At 42.3% G+C, this 24,385-nt stretch overlaps 1 protein-coding gene across 1 annotated transcript in view; it reads left to right on the forward strand.

Moving 5' to 3' along the window:
• TMEM132C (transmembrane protein 132C) overlaps positions 1–24,385 on the forward strand; it is a 201,573-nt gene that overhangs the window by 109,229 nt on the left and 67,959 nt on the right. Inside the window, exon 3 of the mRNA XM_032706177.1 lies at positions 2,540–2,686. Coding sequence (XP_032562068.1) covers positions 2,540–2,686 — 147 coding nt within the window. The remainder of the gene's footprint in view (positions 1–2,539; positions 2,687–24,385) is intronic.

The raw sequence follows: 24,385 nt of genomic DNA on the forward strand, positions 1-24,385 counted from the left end.
GCTGACAAGTTATGTCTGGTAGATGCTTGCAGGTCATAGAAAAAGCCTCTGTGTGAGGACAACCATCTACTTGTGAATAAGTAGACATGGTAAAGGACTTCCCAGTTGGAATGGGGAGCCACACATTAAGGAAACCTGTATTTCAGTTGTTTCAGCTGTTTGTCTTCATTTATTGTCACCATACCTGCCTGCCTTAAGTAAACATGGTAAATGAATATATACTGTTATATTAGGGGGGTAAATACAGGAGACTGTCAAGTAATTTGGCCTCCAGGTCCTCTGTCTTGGGGTTTGTTGAGGTAGTATAACTTACAAATTTTTATGTACAAAGTTGGCACTATTGATTTAGAAAAAAATTAATATTTAATCACAAGCATACAGCAAGGTCAACAAACTTTTGGTAAGGAATTAAACAGACTTTTCCTTGCTAGCACTCAAACAGCAAGTAAATAAAAATTCAGTGAAATCATTTGTAGCATATGTGTACAGACTGCATTTGAAAATGTGTGGGGCTTGCTGCTGTCTGACTTAATTCTGATTCATCCATTGACCTTGTTATATAAAACTCAGTGCCCTTTTTAGAGGGAGAGTTGCAAATGTTGCTTCTGCATATTTATTTCGGAAGTTCAATCTTCTGGGTGTTCATACCCTAATTCCAGTGCTAAGTGCAATCACAACATTGATTTTTCTCACTAAACATAACCTACTTTACCCTGGGATGGAATTTTTTTTTTTTAATGGGCTTTATATAATGGCATATGTGAAAACCACTCAACTTAATGCCCCATACTGGAGTTAATTAACAAAATGGCATCGTAGCCACGGCCCCTCGTCCTCTGGCAGTGTATTTTACCACTAACCTTGGCCACACCAAATGTCCATCCTAATTAACAGGAGCCCAGGTATTGACTCTGTCAAGCTATGTGGTGGAAAGAGCAATTTGCAGCTGCTGACAAAGTTGTAATTCTGTAGAAAATCCAAACGTGGGAACATCATTTGGGGTGGTGTTCTGCCATTTCAGAGCCCGTCTCAAGGAGCAGCTGAACAAAGTGTCTAAACTATGAGTTTTTACTTCTCTCTAGTTGCTAAATGACAGTCTCCTAAAATACATCCAAACACTCCTAAAAGACAGACTTCCAAAGACATACTGCAGGTTTTATACAGATTCAAGATTGGTAGTAGTGTTTTAATACTGAACCATTTATTTTGTTCATTTCTTTGAGCTGGAATATGCTGGAAGACATAATGGGACTTGAAGCTTTAATGAACCTTCAGTAATGAATTTGATTCTTCCTTTGCTTTTTCTGGTTTTGTTTCTGAGTAATTCAGCTTGAAGGCACTACAGATGCATCAGGTTTGTGCCAGTTTTACAAGAGCAAGACAGTATTCTGTGAAGCTCCGTGGTGTTTCATGTTACAAAGGAGAGGATTAAGCATTTAAGCTCTTATACTGAGAAAAAAAAAAGTTTTCTTTTTCAATACCTTAAATTAATTGTGTTCTGTCTCACTGTTGAAAAGCTGCAGCAAGAGGACAAGTGCTCTCAGTCATTCATAACTACAGTTTTTAATTGTTTTATTGGCTGAAGATGCAAAAAGACCTTTTTTTTTTTTTAGAGTAACTTAGGTGCTGTGTCCTCATAAATGTCAAGAAGATACCTTGACATCATCATCTTGTTAGATGGTGATTTCTGCTCAGTGAATAACATTTTGTGTTTCATTTATCATTCTTGGTACTTTGTAGCAGAACTGAAGATCAGCAGCTAAACATTGTGCACCCAAACAACATCTTTGCTGGGAATTCCTTGTACAAATGCTCTTTAATTAAGCAAGTGCTCTTTAATTAACCCTCCATGCAGTTGTTGCTGATGTTATTAGCATCACTAGATAAATACAGTTAACTTTTCCACTGGGCATAACAACAGTGGCAGAAATCCTGTAAGAACATCTGTGAGTTACAAAGTCTTGTCTTAACCAACAGCTAAATCCTCTCCAGGCTGGGCATTTCAGACAGAAATTTCCTTGGGAGTCTGTCTTAAGGAGGGAATTGTTAGGCAGAACAGCAAAAACCTGTCCACTGATACCTAGAAGAATATCATATGGAATAAAAATGGATTATTAAAGAAAACTCCAGTGAAGCATTCCTCTGTGCAATGATGAAAATCAGCTTCATCTTGATACAGAAGAACAGAATCTTCCTGAGTTTTCTGTGTTGGGACAAGTATCTCTTTGGAAAAAAATTATTGCCAAAATAGAGAAAAGAACCTCGAGTGCAGCTTTTCCTGCAAGGTTCAGTTTTAATCCTAACTCCAGCCTACTGTTGGCAGAACATATAAAGTCACTGAGCTGGTTCTGTCCAAAAAAGTGATGTGTTGCCACAGATCTGCATTCTTGATACCACTCTCTTATTTATTGGTGGATTAGAAGAATATCTGCTACTTAGCTGAAAGCTGATATATTGAGATTTCCATGCCTGAGCTGCACTCGAAGATCACAGGCCTGAATGACTCTTGTAAACCTTTTACAATTGCTGTTTTCAACAGGGCAAAGGTGAAGAAAGGTGTGAACATTCTCAGTGCAAAGACAAGTGACCCCCGGCAGTGGGACGTGAAGCAAGAGGTGGGGAATGGTGGAAAGCACTCAACCACAACTGTTATTTGTCAGAGGATAGCACCAAGTTCAAGGAACAGGTATGAAACCTCATATTCTCGGCACATTAAACTCATTTATATCCATGATAGCATCCCTTGGTTGAAAGACTTAAGGCTCATATTACCACTGCTCACAGCTATTAAACCTGTAGCCTGGAAATCTGGAGATACTTATGTGAACTGTGGTACCATCTGCTGATCTATAACAGATAATAAAATTCACCAGCTCAAATTAAAAAAAATTAACGGAATAGACCTGGGGGTGGGGAGGTGTAATTTTGGCATGAATATGAATATTCTTAATTTCAAAGGGGTTTAGTGAGCGTAATTTTTTTGGTTTGATAGTTTTGACCTTGTTTCTCTGAACGTATCCCAGCCTCTGTGGTTGGTTCATCAAGCAAGCAGTGAATGCTCCCACAGTGAAGCCACCGTAACTTTGAATCATTGGTACAGAATAATTCAAACCTCCCAGTGTCTTGTATATAATACAGAAGAATTCCCTTTTGCAAACAGCTACTTCTTCCAGAACTGGGGGTTCCCTTGACAGGCTGGTAGCTGTCTGAGGCAGAGCAGTGCACTCTGGGGAGCACTGGGATGAACTGGTCTGCCAGTGCCTGCCTTCCTGTTTGGTGTGTTCTTGCTGAGACTTGGCCTGGTTGTTCCACAGACACAAAATCAGTGCTTTGCCCAGAAGTAGGATTGTCTTCCATGGCACACAGTGAAGTTAGATCTTGCTGCTTTCAGTGGAAATTCTTTTGCTCTTCCCAGAGATCGTCTAAATGAATTCTCACACCGTTGCTGTACATTAATCCACGCAGAGCATTTCCCTTGTGCAGATCCAGGCAATGCTTCCCTGGCTCTGTGCTTGCTGTTAGCCACTGGGCTCACTGAAGAGTGTCATAAAATCTTTGGGGGATGCTGGGCTGGTTCTTGCTTTCCCATGCAGTTGGTTTGTACTGTCTTCAGGCACAGAAAACTGAGCACATTTCAGCTTTTGTGTTCTGTGCCCAAATATTGGACACCTGTAAAGTGTGGAAATTTCTCTCATCACGAGCAGCTCATGACAAGATAATTCTCTGATTCAATGTGTTTACACTTGGTGAGTGATCCCCCCCTGTCCTCGTCTCGACCCACGACCCTTTCATTCTATTTTTCTCTCCCTGTGCTGCTGAGGAGGAGAGTGATGGAGCTGCTTTAGTGGGCACCTGGCATCCAGCCAGGGTCAACCCACCTCAGGACTGGTACAGGCAAAGGAAAGATCCATCATTTGAGCTTTCCAGAGCTAAAAAAGCTGAAACCCAAAACAGTTTGAAAGGGAGGACACAGCTTTAGAACAGCGAGTAGCTCTGAGTGTATTTGCAACAGAGGAACTGTAACAGTCAGGTTATCACACCCCAATTAAATCTTCTCAATCCAATTTGCATGAAGTCTAATTAACCCATAAAAATATTTTTAGTGCTAATTGTGCAAATAAAAGTCAATGTTTCAATTAATGCCTCTTTCATTTGTGTGTGTAAATAGTTGCTGTCTTCTGAAGGCGTGAGGAGCCTGGGTTTGAATGAAGGGTTTTTGTACAAGGACGAGCTGGGTGGGGAAACCTGGTTATGTGTGCACTGAGATCCCAGTGGAAAGCATATGATGTAGTGGGGATTACAGTACTAAGTGTCACTTGGAGGCCTCTCCACAGAGCACAATTATTTTTATATAAATATATTGGGTTTATGTAAATATATTAAGCTAATTTAATTTGGTTGAGAGTTGCAAGTCCCTAATGGGATCTTTCTGTGCTGCCACCAGCGTTTCCAGGCTGGTTTAGCAGCACAGTTCATGGAGGTGATGTGCAGTTCTCCAGTGAGGCCAGGGTAGGTGTGAAGTGCTGTTCTCTTCTCTTGCAGCAAAGTCGACCGACTCGTAAATGTGTTGGTTAATTTAGGCAGAGGAAGGTGTTTTCCACTGTGTTTGCAAAGGAGTGTCTATAAAAACAGGTAAATGAAAGTTTGCAGTTCTTGAGTGCTTTGTAAACATTCATACATCTTGTCAAGAAGTTGACAGTATGTTGTTTTTCTTTACACAACCAGCTGTTTCTAGCAGAGCTCAGGTGGGAGGAAAGGAGAACAAAGCGTCTTCTACAGTTTTGCCTTATTTCTCTGTTGCAGCCAACAGGAATATTTGGCTCTCCCCTTGTACTGTCACATGTCCCCAGCTGATTGTGGAGTCAGATTTATTACTTAAATTCATAATAGATTGTAAGTGCACTGGAGTAGCCAGATAACACTGCATCCAGGATACATTTTGGTCATAATGGGGAGAGTGATGTGCTGAGTTGTTAAGGACACAAACATCCCTGGTGCACCACGGAGAACCATTGCACTCTTTCCCCTTCATATCCCTAGAAACAAAGGCCATACTCAATAAAACTACTCATTTTTTGTTTCCATGTTACTTTTCCTTTCTTGCATATTTGTCTGTCATTAGTGGTCTGGTGTAATTGCATTGTAAGCACTTTGAAACGAGCAGTTTGTATCTGAATGCAACAGCTCATACACCTTTCACATTATATAAATAATAGAACACAAGAGACATAGTTTAGGTACGTCACAGCAATAATTGTTTACCATTACCTTTTGAGAATTTAAGTGGGGCATGCTTTTTTGCTTTTTTAAGTAATATTTGTTCTCTTTGAATTTGTGGTGCTAAAGCCAAGAGCCATTGCTTCTTAGCTTTGATTTGTTCAAAAAGGCTTTGCAACTGTAGCAAGTAACTGCAAACAGCTTGAAATCAGCAATGTTTGTGTGCCTCATAACACAATTTCTGCTGAGATTCAAGTAGCTATTGATGAGGATAACAACAGTGTTGATTAGTGAAAACAAATCTTACACTACTACTTGGTCACTTGTGTTTTGTTGTTTCTGGAGGGAAGCTGGTAGGTTTGATGTGTGTCCTTGGGGTAGATGAAGGGAGATTTTTGGTTACTGCTGTAACCAGTTCTGTATCTTAGTTTTGCTTCTATTTGGTCCCAGCCTAAGGCTTGTGTGGCTGATGGACCACATCTCCTCTGAGAGCAGCCTAAGTGGAAGGGCTCGTGTTTGCTGTGTAGTTTATCCTGGATTGCCACCACAGGGAATGAGAGCTATTCCAACACAGAGCAAGGGGTATTTTTAACCTAATTTTCTTTTTTTTAAATCTAACGTACCTCCACCTGTGGGTGTGCTGTCAGCTGTGGGCATGAGAAAGATGGATGAAGGGTAGGAGCAAGGAGGCTTAGGGGAATTTCTTAAGCTGATTTCTCTACCAAAGCTGGAGTACCAGAGCATCCTATAACTGAGCACTAAGCAGGGACTGAGTCTGATCTAGGCCTAACTCCTCTTGCAAACCTGGAAGTGGCCTGGAAGAAGATACCTTCAGTCTGTTCTTGGGCTGACGTTTCTGACCCTGGATGTGGCACTTTGTTTGTGGAGGGATGGAGTCACCCCCTGTTTTTGATTTCTGTCAGCCGGGTAGAGAAACAGAGTGTGGGAGAACAGAGAGACATTTAGAAAAACTGACATAATGGAAAACTGCTGTGATGTAGCACTTTATCCTCTTGGCCTTGAACCTTTTGAGAGGCCTGTGGGCTTATGGCTCTCCAGCCATCTGTCTGATAAAGAGGCAGACTCAGGAAGAGTGCTTCCAGATGTTGTGTTTGTGTTTCAGACTGAGTCACAATCACTTATTCCCTCTCGCCACATGTGCACACGTTTTTTTTTGGATTGGGGTTGTTGTGGCCTTTTTTTTTCTTTTTGAGCACTGTCTGGGTATCATTGCATTCACGTGGAAGCAGCTAATTATGTTCCCAGGTTGTGTTTCACATCACTGGGGCACAGAGGAAAGCAACAAAGCCGTTACAATTCCGTGCAGCTCTCTCCTCTGTCTGGCAGCACCATATGCTGCCAAGGGGTGTCAGTGAAGTGAATTCCGTGTGATTGAAAAATAAAAGGGAAGTGTATATGTACAACATGAGTCAGACTTGAAAAAGTGTGAGCCATGTGGTGTGTGTCTGGCTACACCAGAAGACAGTCAGTCTGTGCCCAATACATGGGCACAGAGAAGAGTATTTACACATTATGAGCAGGGTAGATGTTATTAATTATTTTAAAATCTGGGTCATCTTCTGCTGGCAGTTTTGGGTCAGAGTGGTTTGCAGAGCTCAGCAGAGTGCCAATGGTGCCTGCTGACCTCAAAACCTCGCAGCCTGAGCAGAGGACACGATTCTCACAAGGATTCAGAGGTTTAGTGCTCATGGGGCAGGATTTTTTCATGACGGTTGTTTATCCTTTTGACTGATAATTGAGGCAAGATCAGAGCTGACGTGGCACATGCCACTGCTGTAGGTGCTTGGGGGGTTGTGCATGTCTTCAGGAGGTCACATTTGTGTCTACAGAAACTGATTTGTACAAACTGTAGAGGTACTTTGGGAGGAAGACATCAGCAGTGGATTTCTTACTGCATTAAACCCTGAAACAGAAATGATTTCCATTCATTTATGAGAAATTCCCATATGAGCAGGCATTATTATAGATATAGATATATGATAGGTATAGACATAAATAGATATCTGAACAAAAGGAGAGCTAAAGAGAATCTGCATTCTTTACTGGAAGCAGGGGGAAACAATGGCAAAGGATGAGGAAAAGGCTTGAGATACTTAATGCCTTCTTTGCCTCAGTCTGTTGTTCTCTGGGTACCCAGCCCCCTGAGCTGAAAGACAGGGATGGGGAGCAGAATGAAGCCCCATAATCCAAGGAGTAATTGGAAAAATGACCTGGGGACTATTGGTCAGCAGCTGGTTCAGCGTGAGCCAGTCGTGTGCCCGGGTGGGGCAAGAGGAAACAGCCTCGAATTGCACCAGGGAAGGTTTAGATTGTATGTGAGGAAAAAAATTCATCACTGAAAGTTGTCAAGCCCTGGAACAGGCTGCACGGGGAGCTGATGGAGTCCCCATCCCTGGAGGTATTTAAAAGACATGTAGGTGTGGTGCCTGGGGACATGGTTTAGTGGTGGCCTTGGAAGTACTGGGTTAACAGTTGGACTCAATGATCTTAAATAAGTCTCTTTTCCAACCTAACCAAGTCTATGATTCTGACCTTCTGTTTAAAGCGTTGTGCATATTTTGGTGCAGTCTTTTCGGCTGCTGGAAGCCCTCAGAGCTTCCAAGGTGAGTCATTCTTGTGATGTGCATCTGTCTGCTTATAATGACACACGGGAGTGTGTGTGTAGCTGTCAGTAACAGTATCAGGTATAATAGAGCTCAGCCTTTGCCTACTGCTTTTAAGATCCTTTCCCTCCACGCTTTCTCGTCCGATTTCCCAAATAATTTATCTTTGCCTGCTGTCTTTGCATTATGAGATTTCTCTTTGTTAGGATGCCTGCTCCAGGTCAAATTAGGGCACAGATGTCCCCAGCATGCAGAGTAGGTGCCAAAGACATGCTGGACATCTGCACATACGGATGAGGATCAGCCAGCTGTGCCATGTAACAATATCTTTTCTAGGGCACAGAAGACAGGGGTTAGAAGGTTCCTTCCCAAAGGAGCCTTTCATATGGCTCCTCTTTTGCTGCTTTGAATGTCAGGAGTGTTTATCAAAACCCAGAGCTGGGAGGGAGGGAGGAGGGCTGAAGAATGTCTCTCGTAGCTCTTTCAGGAGCAGGCTGCCTGCAGGAAGGAGGCGGATGCTCCGTTGTCTCGCGCTCTCCGTCTGCTGCAATGGCTGAGCAAGAGTCTGCACAAACTGCCTTGAGAGGGAGGGTTTGTTCCTTAGACCTTGCTGTCTGACGTGGCTTTTGGGGGAGCAGGGCAACTTGTTGAACCTGAGGAATCCTCAGTGCTTTCAGGTTAACGGGCAGCCCTCACCTGGGTTATGGAAGAGCGAATTCCACGGGAGCCCTCGTGGGCAAGGACTCTCGCTGAGCCTGAAGGACCCTTTCTTTTCAATACTATCAGTAATGCAAGTTGAGAAAGATAAAATTTGAGATAACTATAGCAATTGTCATGGCAACAACATACGTCTGTCTGGTTCTCATCTGGCACCTACCACTGTGCAGCCCTGATCCACGGCTGGAGTGCTGACCCCGCCGTAATCCAGCCACACTATTGTATCAGTCCTTTGATTCCATAGAAATCTGTGTTTAACTTGTCATCAGCATAAGTATCTTCTTTTTAACAGATACAGGCTGAGTCAGGCAACCAGCAGGGTCTGCCCAAGTGTTGTGGGAGATAAAAACTGGAAGGTATTATCTTCCTGATCGGATATTTCACAACGTTATCTTCCCCCGTTTGAAATTCAAAGCGAGATGTTAGAATCTCAGATGAGGTTTTTGAAAGCCAGTCGTTAGATGCTATTGAAAGGAATTTTCATGTTGGATTTAAACAGAACCACTGTTAGGCTTGGTCCTGACCATTCAAGAAATATTACATTAATCTTTGTAGATAACATAGTATGAGCCAAGGAGTAAGGCATTCCCATGAGTTTTTTCTCTAAGAAAAGAAATTAATTAGTGGAGATGAGATAACAAAATACATTAAAAGAGATCTATCCATGATCTCTACAGAACTTTCAGTTGCAATAATTATTTTTTTTTGGTCTACTTTGGAGTTCCTGGGTCTGTTGGGAAGCAGAAGGGCTGGTGGAGCACCAAGAGAAAGGTCATCCCTCACATATTTCTTGCCCAAATGAAAGCATCAAATTTGTTTGCACAGCAAATCTCTGTAGTTTGGAAAAGCTTTTTACATGCTTATCAAAACCAAGTGCTGGAGGCTTAGCCAATGCATGCAATAACCCAGCCTTGCTGAGAAAGCTGCTGTCAGTGCCTTCCCTGCTTTCCAGTCAGGTTGAATGTATTGTTTTATTTCATTAGAATGTAAATAGAGCGGAGCCCACACAAATAGAATAGGATGTGCAATCATAGAATAATGGGACAACAGCTTTCCATCCGTCCTGAACTGATAGACAGGTTCAATAATAACTGTAATTCCTGATGTCCGGGGTGAGAGTATTTTCTGACTCTCTGACAAAATAATCATTTCTCAGAGAGCGACCAGAAAAACATGCAATCTGCTTTTCAGCCTCAGACACGTTTGAGAAGGTGTTTTCAAGCACTCCTGGAAAATGCAGGAGGAAAGGCTTGCCTGTCCCACTTTGCATCTTGTGCCCCAAACTTCTGTGTCCTGGCCCCTTGCACACAGCAATCCCTGGTGCTTTCCATTTTAATGAGCTGTAACTCACAGCGAGATTATCCATGAGAACCTTCTTCTGATGCAGCACATTCATGGACTGACATTTCTGTTCCTTTTTCCCACTTTAAATCCTGAGTTCTGCTTTGGGTGAGGTCAGCTCTTATTTTTCTGTGGCAGTTGGCACTGTTTGGATGGTTTGGCAGCTATTGTAATGTAGCCTTCCTTGTGATTTGGAGGTGCTGGGAGATAAGAGACAAAAGATGCAGAATTGGGGAGGAGGAATGTGTGCATGTGTATTTTTTCTCACACTGCCTTTGAAGCAGAAACATCTGCTGAAAGCCATAAACAGCTGAGTTCAGCAATACCACATCACGCTACCAAGCAACTCTGCTTTCCTCTGTAACTTTCACAGCAGAGGAAATAAATCAGCCAGGCAATAAAGAATGAAGAAAATTTAGGAAAAAGTGCCAAAAGCCAAACCTTTCAAGAATAAAGTGAATAAGATCTTTGTTAGTATTCAGCGAAGCAAATTGAAATATGTTTCTTCCACATGTAAGCCCTAAATATGTTTCTTGCACATGTAAGCCCTCTGTACCATTGCTGCTTGAGGAATTTTGCAATAAGAAGACTCCTCTGAACTCAAGACACTTAAAACTGGTCAGGAGAGACCTCTAGAAAACAGGCTACAACATCATTAGAGACAATTAGATGATTTTAAATATTTTTTCCATCTCATGCCTCTGTCAGATCAGTCACACTTAACCAACAGCAAGGAAATATCACCATTGATCTGAAACCTTTGCATTTCCTTACACAAAACAGTGTATTAGACAGGTGAACCATGTGTTTCTACACTGACTTACTGAAATTTGCTCTTCCAGTCAAAGTGACTTTAGTTTGATGTGTTACTGCCTATGTAAAATACAAATAGAAATCTCTACTCTGTTTCTTTTTTGTTATATACTGATGGGGATTCCCCGTGAAACAGGTGGGAAATTATTACACAGATGCTGATTCTTTGTTGTAAGTCTTACAAGTTAAGCAAGGGTGGTAAGAAAACTAGTTGGTAACTGGTGACTGGGAGCATTTTGTGGCATGTTGCTGGTGCCCTGGGCTCGTGCAGTCACAGCAGAGCTCTCCCTCCAGTCACCACTCCTGGCTGTCATCCTGGTTCAGATCATTAAGTTCTATTCCCAGTTGACTCTTGTATGTATTTAAATGAGTGACTTGTATACCTGCAGTGAGGGGTGGTTAAACACTGCTCCTGCTGCCTTCTCTGCTCAGAGACCACATCATCTGTCTTCTGTGGTTGTGCCTCCCTCCAGGCTGAGATAAGAGAAAGAGAATTTGGGTGGGTTTTACACATTGCATTTTTTATTCTCTTTTAATTTCAAAATGAGTTTGAGTGCGTTTGATTAGTCTCTGCCATTACCTCCATTGAATATTTTCCAGCTGGAGATAGTTCTAATAAAAATAATTTGATAAGCACATTAAAATTATCACTTAAAATTACTTTTATGGTCGATACAGCGTTTGTAGAGGTTGAGTCTTCATAAACGCTTGACAGACCTAAATGTTGTCTCATTAGCACCAGTTTTACATTGGTTTAGCTCCACTGAGATGAATGAAATTAATCTACTGATTTTCAGTTTTGTAATTGAAATCAGGATCAAGCCTTACATGACCATAAGATGTTTAAATTCATTTGAATGTCAGACCAGCACGAGGTCCCGAGCTTGAACAGTTTGAAGGCCTGATCTGTCAGGTGATGTCAGTCCAGATGTGTTTACTTCTTTGAGACTCTCACATCTCAGACCTAGAAAACCTTGTTCTTCTTCAGTTGTCATTGCAGGAAGATGTTTGCAATAGCCTGCAACTCTCCAGGATTTTTTTCAGTATTCCCTGCACTCTTGTCTGTCTCCATCCATCTGCTGTCTCTCTGCTGCTCTACTCGAGCCTTGCTGAAGCAGCAGGTTCATTATTTGTACAATATACAGCAGGGTGCTAAATATCACAAGGCTCCTACTCTTAATAATAGTAAATAATCACCTCCTTTATCTGGTTAATTCTGTGTCTCTACCTGAAAATAGTTGGATGGCTCTTCTGTAGGATGACAGGCAAATAATAGTAACTTGTTGAATAAATACTCCCAGTCCCCATTACCAGAGCCTCAGCCTGCATGGAGCAGCATCATTATTGTTCTGCAAACACTTACAGCATATGAGCACTGTTAGCAAACACAACAGTTTATGTAATTCGAGCTGGACATGACATAACACAACTCAGCACAACCAGCGACTTCTCACCTCCTGTTAGGATGGATTCCATTCCATTCCCTCTGCACGTTTTACACGGTAGGCAGAGGTAATACATGGTGTTTTACAAGCTTAGGAAGTAAAAATCTTTGCCTGTTACAGACAAAACAACTCCTGTAGTCTAAATAACTAGCTTGTGTCAGAGATCATTGCAGTTCTCCACACAGCTCACACAAGGAGGAGCAGTTAATCTGTTGGCTTCTATAAGTCATCATTTGCAAATCATAATTTATCTACAGCTCAGGCTGCAGGGAGACCTCTGGCATTTCACATTCTGGGAGTGATGGAAGATCTTGGTTTTTTTCACTGTCACTTCATGGTGAATATCAGCAAATACTGACATTTTAAAAGGCATCCTTTTTTTTTTCCAGAGATGTGCAGCCACAGTCCCTTCGATGTAAATCAGTGGTGAATTTGTCTTGCACCGTGTCAAGGGCTTGTACAAATCACCTGGCTTGAGTTGGGTTCTGTTACATGAATTGGTGGGTTAGAGGGGACATAGGAAGTGTTTAGAGGATACTGAATATTTCCTGGAAGCTTAACAAGGTAGAGCTGGGCTGCTCTTTCAGAAGGTGGTAGATGTCTGTGAGTTCTCCAGAAAAAAACAAGTCCTGGTCCATTAAATCCCAACTAAATAAGACCCCTGGAGTTCTCTTTCTTTGAGTAGATGTTATGGACAATTAAGATCTGTAGGTATATTCTTTTGTAACACTTTCAGAGTTAAGAATGAAAAATGAGATGGGAGTGGCAGTATTATACAAAAGTTGCCAATGTTTTTTGAATGTACTTTTTCCTTAAGCAAGGAAATTAAACACTTTTTCTTGGAAAAATCTGTGGTGTGTCCCTATTACTTTAAAGAGTCAAGATGAGGAGTGTAAAGGGATGGCATAAATCAGTCTAAATTCACAAAAACAATATAAAGGGTTTTGTACTACTATTATTCACAAAAAAAACTCCTACAGCTTTCCTGTTACTGCTTTACCAACATCCTAGTAATTTCATGGAGAAGTAAGTTTATTAAAGAAAACTGAGATGCTTGTTGTAAAGAGGTTTTTGGATCGATCACTGCTGAATTCCTGATGGCTTCCCAGGAATTTGACTTCCAGTTAAATTGCCAGGGAAGAAACCTTAGCTTCACTGAAGCAAATGGCAAAATTTTCCTTGCAATCTGAATTTCACCCCAAGTTTAGAATAAATTTGGACTCCCTCTCCTTTCTTCTCTCTGACACACAGCTCAGAAAACTATAGATCATCTCTTTCCTGCTCAAGGCTGTGACAACAGCTCCAGGCTCCCTCCCACATGTACACCTGCATACATGATGGTAATTATTACAAAAAGGAGTTTGAAGTAGCACCCCATTGATTTTTGGTTTCCATGCTGCAGATTAATGGACTGAGCAGGCACTCTTTGTAATCACACTGGTAGAAATTCAATAATGACTCTGCCAGAGTACTCGAGTGACCTCGGCCACTGAATTCATTCCTATTTCAACTGTTTTTAATGAGAGTGGCATATTTAGCAATGCCATCAGATGGATGGAAAGCAAGGTGCCCTGTCGACCAAAGCAGTGCTGATGGACCAAATAACGAGTATTGCAGTGTTTATGTCTGTTCTCTCACCCAGGGCAGTTCACAGCATCCGTGTGGTGATGGAATTAGTTCATGGGAATGTACTGAGCAAAAGAAATTTCTGATGTGTACGATCTGCGTGCAATACTCCATTAGAGCTACTAGATTTCAACCAAATCAGAGCCCAGCAAGTACCACTGACAATCCCCAAAGGAGTATAATCTCTCTGGTTAGTTTAGCAATTGTTCAGTTAGGTTTGGAGGTTTAAATTGTGGGTGATTATCATTTCCTGTGGCGTTTTTGTCGTCTCTTAAAACGTGCAGTAGCAGGGTGAGGCTCTCCACTTGGAGATGCTATTTGTCAATTTTTATCTTGAGAAGTGTTCAGAGATTTTATGAGACTGGAAAGGAATATTTAAAAGCTGACCTTGTTTGTTGCTGTGTATCTGTTTGACCCTCTGTACGTGTGTAGTTCCACAGGTTGGCTCTGCCTGCTGTGATTTCCTCACTAGCCAGAAAACTCCTATACATTGCAGATGAGCATTGTTTAAATACAGAGTAAATACATGCTGCTCCCAGCAGAACTCTTTGGGAAGTTAACCTAGAAATGTCATGGTAAGTGTAAGGGACTTGATCAGTGAGAACTGGCTGGAAACTCAGCCTTTGCTGATGTGACTCCCAGAACCACCCGAGAAGGGGATTGTTGCCATGTTCTGTTAATCAAAGTTGTGTTAATTGTTTTGACAGGAAGCCTCTCCTGTTCTGTTCAGTATTCCTGGGGCTGGTAGAATTGCTGAGGTGAGGTGAAACACATAGTCATCAAACATGGTATAATTGCCACATCCCTCAGTGGTGCAAATCAGGAGAGATTTGTTGTGGTTCGCTGTGGATCAGGATCTAAATTCATCATGTGGGTTCATTAAACAAAAAAAGTCTACCAACATACCTAGAGTCACAGAACAGGCTCCATTTAGAGCAGAACCCAGGACATCTGAGGGCAAGTGGTTTTTACAGAGCCATATTGTGCATAAATAGGCTCTGGCTTGGTAAATGTTGGAAAAGTATGAGCTCTTCACCATTATCTGCTCCCAGAGCAGTCCTGATTTCACTGACTTGGCTTTGACTGCTGCACTTCAGCAACTGATTTTTCAAAAGATATGTCCGTAATTGGCAGCTTTTTAACAGGAGTTAACACCCAACAGGACAGAAAGAAATAACCAGGTTTGGAATTTGGAGCCCCATTCAGCATTCAGTGAAGTTTGGGGGAGAATGTCCATGAGCTTTGAGTCCAGCTCTTGATGAACAACTTTAGAACAGCTTGTACATCCTAAGTGTGTTTAACAACACAGCTTCTAACTGTGCACACCACTGAGCACAAGTTAATTGCTGCCTAAAGGACAGATGATGAAAAACCAACAGCCCTCTGTTGTTTTCTTCGGGTTTTCCCACCCAAGTCCTTTTAGAGCTCTCTCTTGAAACCTGCTCAGCGTGCAGGTTCCAACATCCCTTTCCCTTCTGTTTTCTTTTTTAAGAACCTTTACCATTTTGTCATATTCGGTTTTTACCCACCTTATTAACTCGAGATTTATGATGAATGGATTTGTCTGGATTTGAGCCTTATTGTCTCTTTGTATCCTGTCAATCCTGTCAGTGGTTTCTCTAGCCTGTCTTTTATGGGACTAGTAGTTTTTCCCTGTGATGATACCCCCTCTCCCAGCCACCCAGGAGATTTGCATAAACTGCTGAGCTCTTTCACAGTGTTAATCAAATCTTAGTTTGGAATTGTGGATCCTGTAAGGGAGAAGAGTTTGTGGTGGTTTCCCCTCCTGTGGGTAATATAACAGCATGCCTTTCACATTAGGAGCTTTAACATTTGTCTGTGTGTGTGAATATATATTTTTAATATGTATTTCCAAGGCTTATAATGTCAGCTTGTCATCATGCCAGTGATCTATTTGTTCCTTTGTCAAGTTCTCAAGTAATTTCCTAAGTTGCTAGAAAGGATATTCTTCTTTTATACAGTTCTGCAAATTTAGCTGTGGTTTGAATCAAAACCAGGCATCCAGTTCTACCCTCAGTGTGCACCAAGAAGCCACTGGCAGCAGCTCCCATGGGGAGATCATGAGCCAGCTTGGGTGTCCAGAGTTTTCTTCCTTCCTTTTTGAGGTCATCTGGGCCCATGTGGTTCTTCTGCTAAGAAAGCACACACAGCTCTTGCCAGGGTCTCAGGAGCGAGATGAGATGACTGGCTGGAGCACATTATAGGCTCTTCCTGGCCTGTGGCCTGGCTCACTCCCCATAAAACTTGGACACAGAGGAAGGAGAGATTTGCACTTGGGTCCCATGCTCTGGGCCTGGAGCAGGGATGCAGCAGGGATGGGCACAGACACGTGGGCCAGATAGTGCTTCCAACCACACGGTTTGGGCATGACCCTCACATGGGATGCATGGATGCTTTAACCCCCAAAGTGCAGCAAATCGTTTGTATTCATTATTATTTATCATGTTTTCTGTGTGTCCCGTTTTCAGTTCCCCATGTGCATTTGGCAGAGAGAGAAGAGACTTGGTTTCAGTGATACTCTCAAGATAAACCCCAACTTACAAGCAGTAAATGGTTGACTGAAGTATTTATCAGGCTCTATTATAGCTGTTCCTGCATTCTGTAAAATTATTCACATATACAAGCATGACTTCATTTTGCCAGGAAGCAAGACCATTAATCCTGCCTACTTTGAAGCCATGTCTTTTGTGGACTGTGGTGGGTAACTTATCTGTTCAGATTGCTTAGATTGTTGGACACTTCATCCCTTTGTAATGTTAATGACTTCTGAGTAGCTCAGCCCTGCATGAGAAATTTTTCTTATATTTAAGACTATTTTCCTTTTCCACGTTGTATTTTTTCTTATAATTTTTTGTTTGACTACGCTTATTTCGAAATTCTCGTATTTCTTATCTTATTATGTTTTTAGTATTTTTTCTTATAATAAATCCTCTCAAAGGGGGATTTGGTTTCTACAGAGTTAATTGCTGCGTGCTATTCTACTCATGAGCCAATTGAATCAGATAATTTGCTGTTTCCTGAGTAATGTCAAAGAGTGTACAGAAAGATCTTTTGTTCCACTGAAGACGTTAAAGAGGGTTTGAGGATTCCTTTCTCTGCAAATCCTTTACATGAAAGATTTACAGTATGTACGCCACAAGATTTAGAAACGCTGCTATTTAAGCATCTATACATATCATTTGTCAGTAATTGTTAAGAGTTAATACTCTCTTTAGCTTTTTTTATTAGACCTGTTCCAGATATCCCCAAAGACAGATTCAGTAAAGTGTGTAAACCCTTTAGTTTTATAATTGCTGCCAGTTTTTCACCTTAAGCAGGGAAAGAGATCGAATTTTCCTAGGCACTGAAGTGCCAGGCTTCTTGCCCCTGAGGTTTGAGAGCAATCAGCTGCTGATAGCAGCCACCAGCTTGTTTCTGTAGGACCCCAGCCTGGTCTGTGCTTCCTTAGGGGACACCTCCCTCTTCCCAGCAGCACAGCTCCCTCATTTCACAGCTGCAGAGCAGAATTGTGCTCCTTGTAGGCACCTTTTTGTTTCTTCCTTCTCGGAGGGTGAGCGCTGTTTGTTTTCTTATTGAAGAGTAACAACCAAAAGTCTCCTGTGTGAAGACACCTCTGTGAGAGAGGATGAGCAGGACTGGTTGTGAGGGATCAAGGACAAGGGGCAGGCAGCTCTGAAACACTCATTGTGGGGCTTCCAGCAAACCTGCCTGCAGCCTGCCCATGTAACTCTCTTCTCAGATGCCCTAAACTCTGAGAGTACAGAGCTTGGGTCTCCGTATCCCAAGGCTTTTCCACAGTTCAGAGCCTGAGAGGCTGTACAGATCAGCACTGAGCTGTGCACTAGGTCACCAGGCCCTGTGTATCTTGTCTCTGCAATGAGGGTTTGAAGAAAAAAGGATCAGAGGGCTAATTAGCTGGGACACCAAGTGGTCAGGCCTGGCAGCAGTGGTGGGAGGAGAAGGACTCTCTGAGTAGGGTAGAAGAGAAGAGGTGCTGGTCCAGACCAAATCTCTCCTGAGCCTTTTGAAGTTTTCTGTCTCTAATTGAAATCAAGTGTAGATTATGTGAGCATTTCAACTTCTGTCTTCCATGTCTTTGCATTCCTCTTCCTTAAATCTTAATGCTTCTGAATCCAATAGCCAAAACCTCTCAATTATTGTCACACTCCGAGTAACTTAATGACAGTAATCATCTATAGGGAAATAGACACTTTAAGTGAAAGGAAGACATTATTAGATGCAGGAAAAATATGCCAAAAGTCATTCTCTCTTTGCTAACTAGATGTAATTTAAATTTTAAAAGAAAGTATTGGAATTAATGCCCTTTGAAGGGAATCCAAAACTATAATGGTTGTTCTTTTTTTAAGGGAAGTCCCATTTCTCCTGGGGCTAATGCCATAAGGTTCTTTCTTTGTACTGAAAACAGAGTAGTGCTAAACAGAGAATAAAGATCTAAGTTATTGAGGGAGATCTATACACCTCACCAGGCTATGGAAGTGGAGTTTTCATATTGCCATCAGTCAGTGACAGTATTTTGATATTTGTACAAGGTTATTTATACACCTAAGCCCCTGTCTGTTTCTGTTGATAATTATATAAACTGTGACAACACCTGAAAACTTAGGTTTGCAAGTCTGAGACTTGCAGGCTTTTCCAGAGTTTCCTAAAAAGTGTGTAAAGTTAACCTTCAAAGTCTTTGTAGGACTCGTGTCCCTCTGGTCTCTTCTATAAACCAGCTTCCACATTCATCTGTCTTTTTACTCTGTCTGAGACTTAGTGATGTGGGCAGAAATCACCTCCCTAACTTCTCCCTATTCTAAGATATATACTGGAGATAATGGTCATTATTCCTCCACTCGACATTCCGGGTGAAAAATACCAAATGCACTCAGCTCAGTTCCCCCTCCAGTTGCACTCAGGCTCTGGGGAGGGCCTGGATTTGATTCATTACCCATTGGCAGCAGAGATGTGCTGGAAGTTTCTGGGGTGACCTCTGGATCACGTAGTGGCTGATTCCTGGGAACTCTCCATCCCAAGCAAAGCCTTGGCCTTTGCCAGGTCAGAGTCCATAGTGCCAGAAGGGGGAAATGGTTAGTATTTTGTATCCATAACATTTATTTTAAGCCCTCTGCACTTTCTCCTGGGTACTGCTTCTTCTTAGAGTGGCAGACCAGAAATCTGTCCATGCTCTGGGGTTGCTGGGCTGGAGAAGAGCTGGGTTGTGTGTCACAGGGGTTCCAGAAGGAGCCTGAACAGTGTCCATGTATTAATGACCCATTGCCATTAAGGCCATCCAGGCTTGTCCAACACAGCCCTCCTTCATTCTGCTTCAATTTCTGTTAAACACTGGTTAAGCCCCCAAAGATAAAAACTCTTGTTTGGGGTGGTTGCAGTCTCTGCACTTCACTGCTAAAGCTGTGGCAAGCAAGGGAAGGCTGTGCTGCTAATTCTAAGTCTATACATTCTTTAGTTCTCTCCTCCCCACCAAGCCTCGAGCTTGTTGCCTAAAAGTGTCCTTTACAGGAAAAAAACCCCAGTGCTGCAGAGCTGACTGATGTGCTGGTGACCTGCCTGTACAAAATGCATTACTTAAGTATTCACTTGTCCTTTGAACATGAAAAGGCAGACAGGTGGAGCCTGGGGTATTACTTGGTACAAAGCAAACATTTAAAAAGCACAAAGTTTCAGGTCCTTACTTTAATGGAAAGTGCTATTTTCAAAAGTGCCATTTGACATTTAGAAGATTAACTGGTACTGACTTCCTGTGTGAGTTGGGCTCCTGAGTATCTGAGTCACTTTTGGAAACCTGAGTTGGCCATCTGTTTCACTTAAGCTTTGCAGTGCCAAGTGAAGCAATGCATAAATACTTTGATGACTATAGTTTGTAGTACCTAAATTTAAAAAAAGCAGTTATTTCAACAGCCTGACACCTATTGGAATTTTCAGAACTTCTGGGGCCTCGAATTCCCACTGCCTGGGAGAAAGCAGATGCATTTGAAAGCAATTAGACTTTGAAAGGAATTTGTGCTCTTGAAAACCCCAGAGCTACCCCAACACTTTTGAATGTGGAACTAAGGCACTTCTAGAAATTTCACCTACCATCCCAACCAGGTGTCTGACAACAGACACTGAAAGAAAAGTCTATTGTGGTAGCATCTGTAATAGGAATATGTAAATGTAAACTTGTGTGAGTATATGCACAGAGGACACAGTTAAGACTGAGGACACAGGCATTTGGGACACTGGGGAAGCTGTTTCTGTTGCTGGTTCAAACTGAACAGGGGCAGGAAAGGCAGATATTGCTACAGTCCAGCTCAGAGAGAATACAGCAGCTTTTGAGCAGTGCTCTGATGTGGGAGAGATTGCAGGAATGACTTGGGAAGAGTTTGTTGTCGAGCTTGACAACAGAGAAGACAGAGGACTTGAGATTGAGTAGAGGTAAAATAATAGGTGGTTTGGAGGTTCTACTTCAGGAGAAGTGGTTGCAACATCCATGAGATGCATGAGAGTCAGGGAGCCATGTGGGTCAGAGCAGGGCAAGTGACCCTGCCACTCAGATGGAGAAAGTAAGAGAGGAAATGCAGGGAGCTGCCACATGGAGCCACAGGGAAAGGCAGGGTTGTGCTGAACAGGCTCTGGGAGCAGTGGATCGTTCCTGTGCTGGCTGCCTGGAGTGCCCTGGCTGGTGTCCACACTGCCTGAGACAGGAGGGGCAGAGAACAAGCAGGGAGACAGCTGAAAATATCAAAGTTATGTGAAATTGATAGTCCTGTTTGCTCTTGTATGTAAGAAACTGTAGTGCTCAAAATTATATGGACTTCCAGATTTTATTGGCCTGGTGATCACAGAGTATCCCACAGATTTTCTGGGTAAGACGGAACAGGACTGGTTAACATGATAGTAGATGCAAATAATCTTTAAAATATTTGATTCCTACTCTATTACTCACTGATTTCCTTTATAACAATGCCAGAGCACTCAAAGCCTCCCTCACACAGCAGGCAGAGCTCTGCAAACTCCTCAGGACTCAATTTAAACGCGCGCGTATTGTTTGTGTCCTCGTTTCTCCCACGAACTCCTGCGTGACCCTGGGCAAGTCACTTCATTTATCTGTTCCCCGGCTTCCATATCATAAAATAGGTTAATAGTGCTGCACTCCCAAGAGCTGTGCATCAAAATCCTGTCCGAAAGCAGCAAGAGAAACGTGCTGCTGTCGTTGCTGATGTTATGGATCTGTTTAAGCAACACGTCCTTATGGACTCGTGCATCATATGAGCAGACCCTCTGAAGGCAGCAGGACTGTTTACACATTGAAAGTGGTTTGCTGGACAATGGCCAGAAAACAGGGATGAACCCATAACTAGTAGATATTCCCCGAGGCATTTAGCAGCAGGAATTATGGTCCAGAGCCGTGTTAGGAGGGTGGTTAGATATATAAATAATTGTCGTCAGGATTTAGTCATTCAGGAGGCATAGTCTGCTTTGCATGTAAACAAAATGTAGGTCTTGAGGGAGTCTGTGTCTCAGCTAAATCTGCTCATGTATAAATCCTCTTTTTTAGGCTTTATATTTTGTAATCATTGCAATTTAAATTCAGCTACAGTCCACAGGATTTGCACATTTTACCACCATTAAGGAAGTCAATAGGAGCTGTGCATCCCACTCGCTCTAGCTGCCCTTCAGTAATTAACTCTTTCCCCTCTCCTAAATCTGGAATTAGGGACAGCAGCAGCACTTGAGATAGCATTGAGAGCATTCAGCCTGGGAATATGCATGTGAAGGACAATTAATTCAGCTGGTTTGGACTTGTCTTCTTATGTCTTCCTCTCTGTGCTGAGGTGCTGAGCTGCTGACTCGATGCTGGGTAAACCATGGCCCCAGCCATCAGCAGAAGGTTTGCCCATCCCCTGGTGGCTCCTGTGCCAGGGATCAGTCTGCCAGCAGCACATTCCCTGAACCCTTTGGTTTCCTTCTGATGTTTGTTTGGCATCCTTCCCATCAGGCACATTGCATGGCATTAACCAACTGCATGTGTTCTCCCAGCTGAACAAATTCTTCACACCGAATTCATCACTGAGACAAACTGACCCTGGGAGAAGAAGCCCCGTTCCACCAGAAAATATTCCATTCTGCTCTTATCCCTTTTGTGTTTTCCTTCAAGTGTTTTCATTTCATGTTGAGACAGTTGTGACTGTTTTATAGTAAACAGCTTTCCAGGAATGAGAAATGTTGCTTTGCCCATTGAAATGGGGAGAGAGATGTTCCATGGAGTAGGGGAGAGGGAGGAAAGCACCCGGCTTTTACCACTCAGCCACATTTGAATTTTTTCCCTGTAGTTAAACATGTAGAATTCAAACCTGCAGGAGAGATGTTGAACATTGCTTCACCTCAATCATGCCTGCTAAGTATTATGATTGAAAGAAAGAGCTCTTTAATATCCGTGTTACATGTGGAGCATTTTATTGACTCAGAGAGGCACTTGGGGTTGGCTTTTTTTTTCCCTAGAGAAAACAGCAAAATTTGACAGGTAATTTTGTAGATGAAGACAGTAAACAGCTGTTGAAGATGATAATGTCTGAGTGGTTTTGTTGTTTCTATGAAAACTTAGTTACACTCATTTTAGATTAATTTTTCATTGTCTTCTGTAAATGAGAATTTCTTACACGGCTGCTTTAATGGGACTTTGATTGCTTTCCTTCTACTGCCAAAACCACAAAAGACAAAAAAAATCAAATGCATAAAAACAGTTATGAGCAGTGATACAATAAATTCGTGCTGTAGTGCATTTTAATTTGATATCTTAAAGTTTTGCCGTGCAGCAGTTTGTGTTCATGTGTGAGAGAGGCGTACACATTAGCCATTTAAATTCAGAACTGTGTTAAACAGCAATAAAAGCAATTCTTGCTGCTATTGGGAGCTTTTGGTGTGACATTATGAAATTTCCCAAAAGTCTTCAGAAGCAGTGTGGGAGAAATGAAATGTACTCCTGGAAAAGGAAGTGCAAGTGTAGCCTTGCAGCAAAGCCACCGAACAGGGATTGAGGAGATAAGAGCTTCAGTTCTCACATCACCCACAGATTTCCTGTGCTCACTTTGGAAGTTCTGCTTGGAAGGAAGGGGTTGCCCTGGCAATCCAGGCACAGCAGTGAGGGCTGGGTCCAGTTTCCAGTTTCTCTAGGTGTTTGGGATCTGGAACACATCACTCTACATTCTATGGGTCTCATTTTTCCGTTTTTCCTCTTTGTCTTGTTTGTTTTGTCTGTGTGTGGGTCACAAAATCTCCTGCTATGTTAAACCATCTTTAACTATGTAATACACCCTTAGCACAATGGTGTGCCAGCATTCAGTGAATTACTGTAAAAAGAAAGGAGGGAAAATAGGTACAAAGAGTCTAAGCCATAATTGAGTCCTACTTTGAAGTAGGTTAGAGGCATTCCAAGCTTGTGCTGTCTCTCTGCATATGGATGATTTCTCCCAAGATGGATATTTCTTTAAGTCTGAGAAAGTGGTTGGGATCTATTGTTTGTGAGCTCACAGGACCATCAGGCAAGTGTGAGTGAAGGTCATCTGTTCTGTTTGTTAGATCATACACTTAATAACACTTGAATCCTGTGCTGACCTTTTGCAGAATTTTGTTCTGGCATAAATGTCAAGAAATGCAGCTGAGAATGAAAATATTGATGAATACATTGCCAGGATTTAAACTGTAACTTTGGCTGGCTGGAGAGCAGCTATTTAGGCATTCTTTGTTTGTGAAACATTTCCTGTCACCCAGTCCTTCATATCAATTCTTCTGCAAATGTTTCTACCGTGCATCATTTGCCTTTGCAAGGCTTCCCACCACGAGGAGCATTGTTCAGGAAGGGAAATCACTGCCTCTTTAACAAATTGATATTTCAAAGTTCACAGCAGAGTCATTTTTTTATGGCTTCTTCGCCCGAAAAAGTTCGACTCGGATGTTGCAATACATTTTTTTAAGGAGCTCCTGTTTTTCTTCCATTGAGCCAATTCTCTTGACAGGCTTAATAGGAGGACAGGGAAGACAAATGGCTGGTGTGAGATCATACAGTTACTCCATGACCTCAGGAAGGGCTTTGACACAGCCTCTTAACACCAGACCACGTAGACCTTCCATTAGCCAACAGCTGACGGAGCTGCCTGGCTCAGACAGCTCCCAGGGCTTGGAAGTGGGGGCAGAGGAAGGGGCAGCAAGTGAGAGAATTTATCTGCAAACAGAGGATCTGCTCTGAATCCCCTCTGGCAACGTTCCCCTGCGTGGAAAGGGCCCAGGTTGTGTGGTTAATGTCACAGGAGGCTGATGGTAGATCTTGGCTAGCAAAGGACAATGTAAATCTAATGCATGATTTGAGAGCTGAGAATGGGGAAGGGAAGCAGATACAGTTTAAATTCAGCCTGTCCAACATGTTTTCTTGCATCTGCATTACTCAGCACTGTATATATATGTACACACACACACACACACACACACACACACACACAGAGCATTTCATTCACAAGTTTGATGTTCTCAGTCTTTGGCTTGTCACAGATGTTTTTGTGCTTGCCAGTAAATTACATCAAT

Source organism: Chiroxiphia lanceolata, chromosome 18 (genome assembly GCF_009829145.1).
Source record: "Chiroxiphia lanceolata isolate bChiLan1 chromosome 18, bChiLan1.pri, whole genome shotgun sequence".
Lineage (NCBI taxonomy): Eukaryota > Metazoa > Chordata > Aves > Passeriformes > Pipridae > Chiroxiphia > Chiroxiphia lanceolata.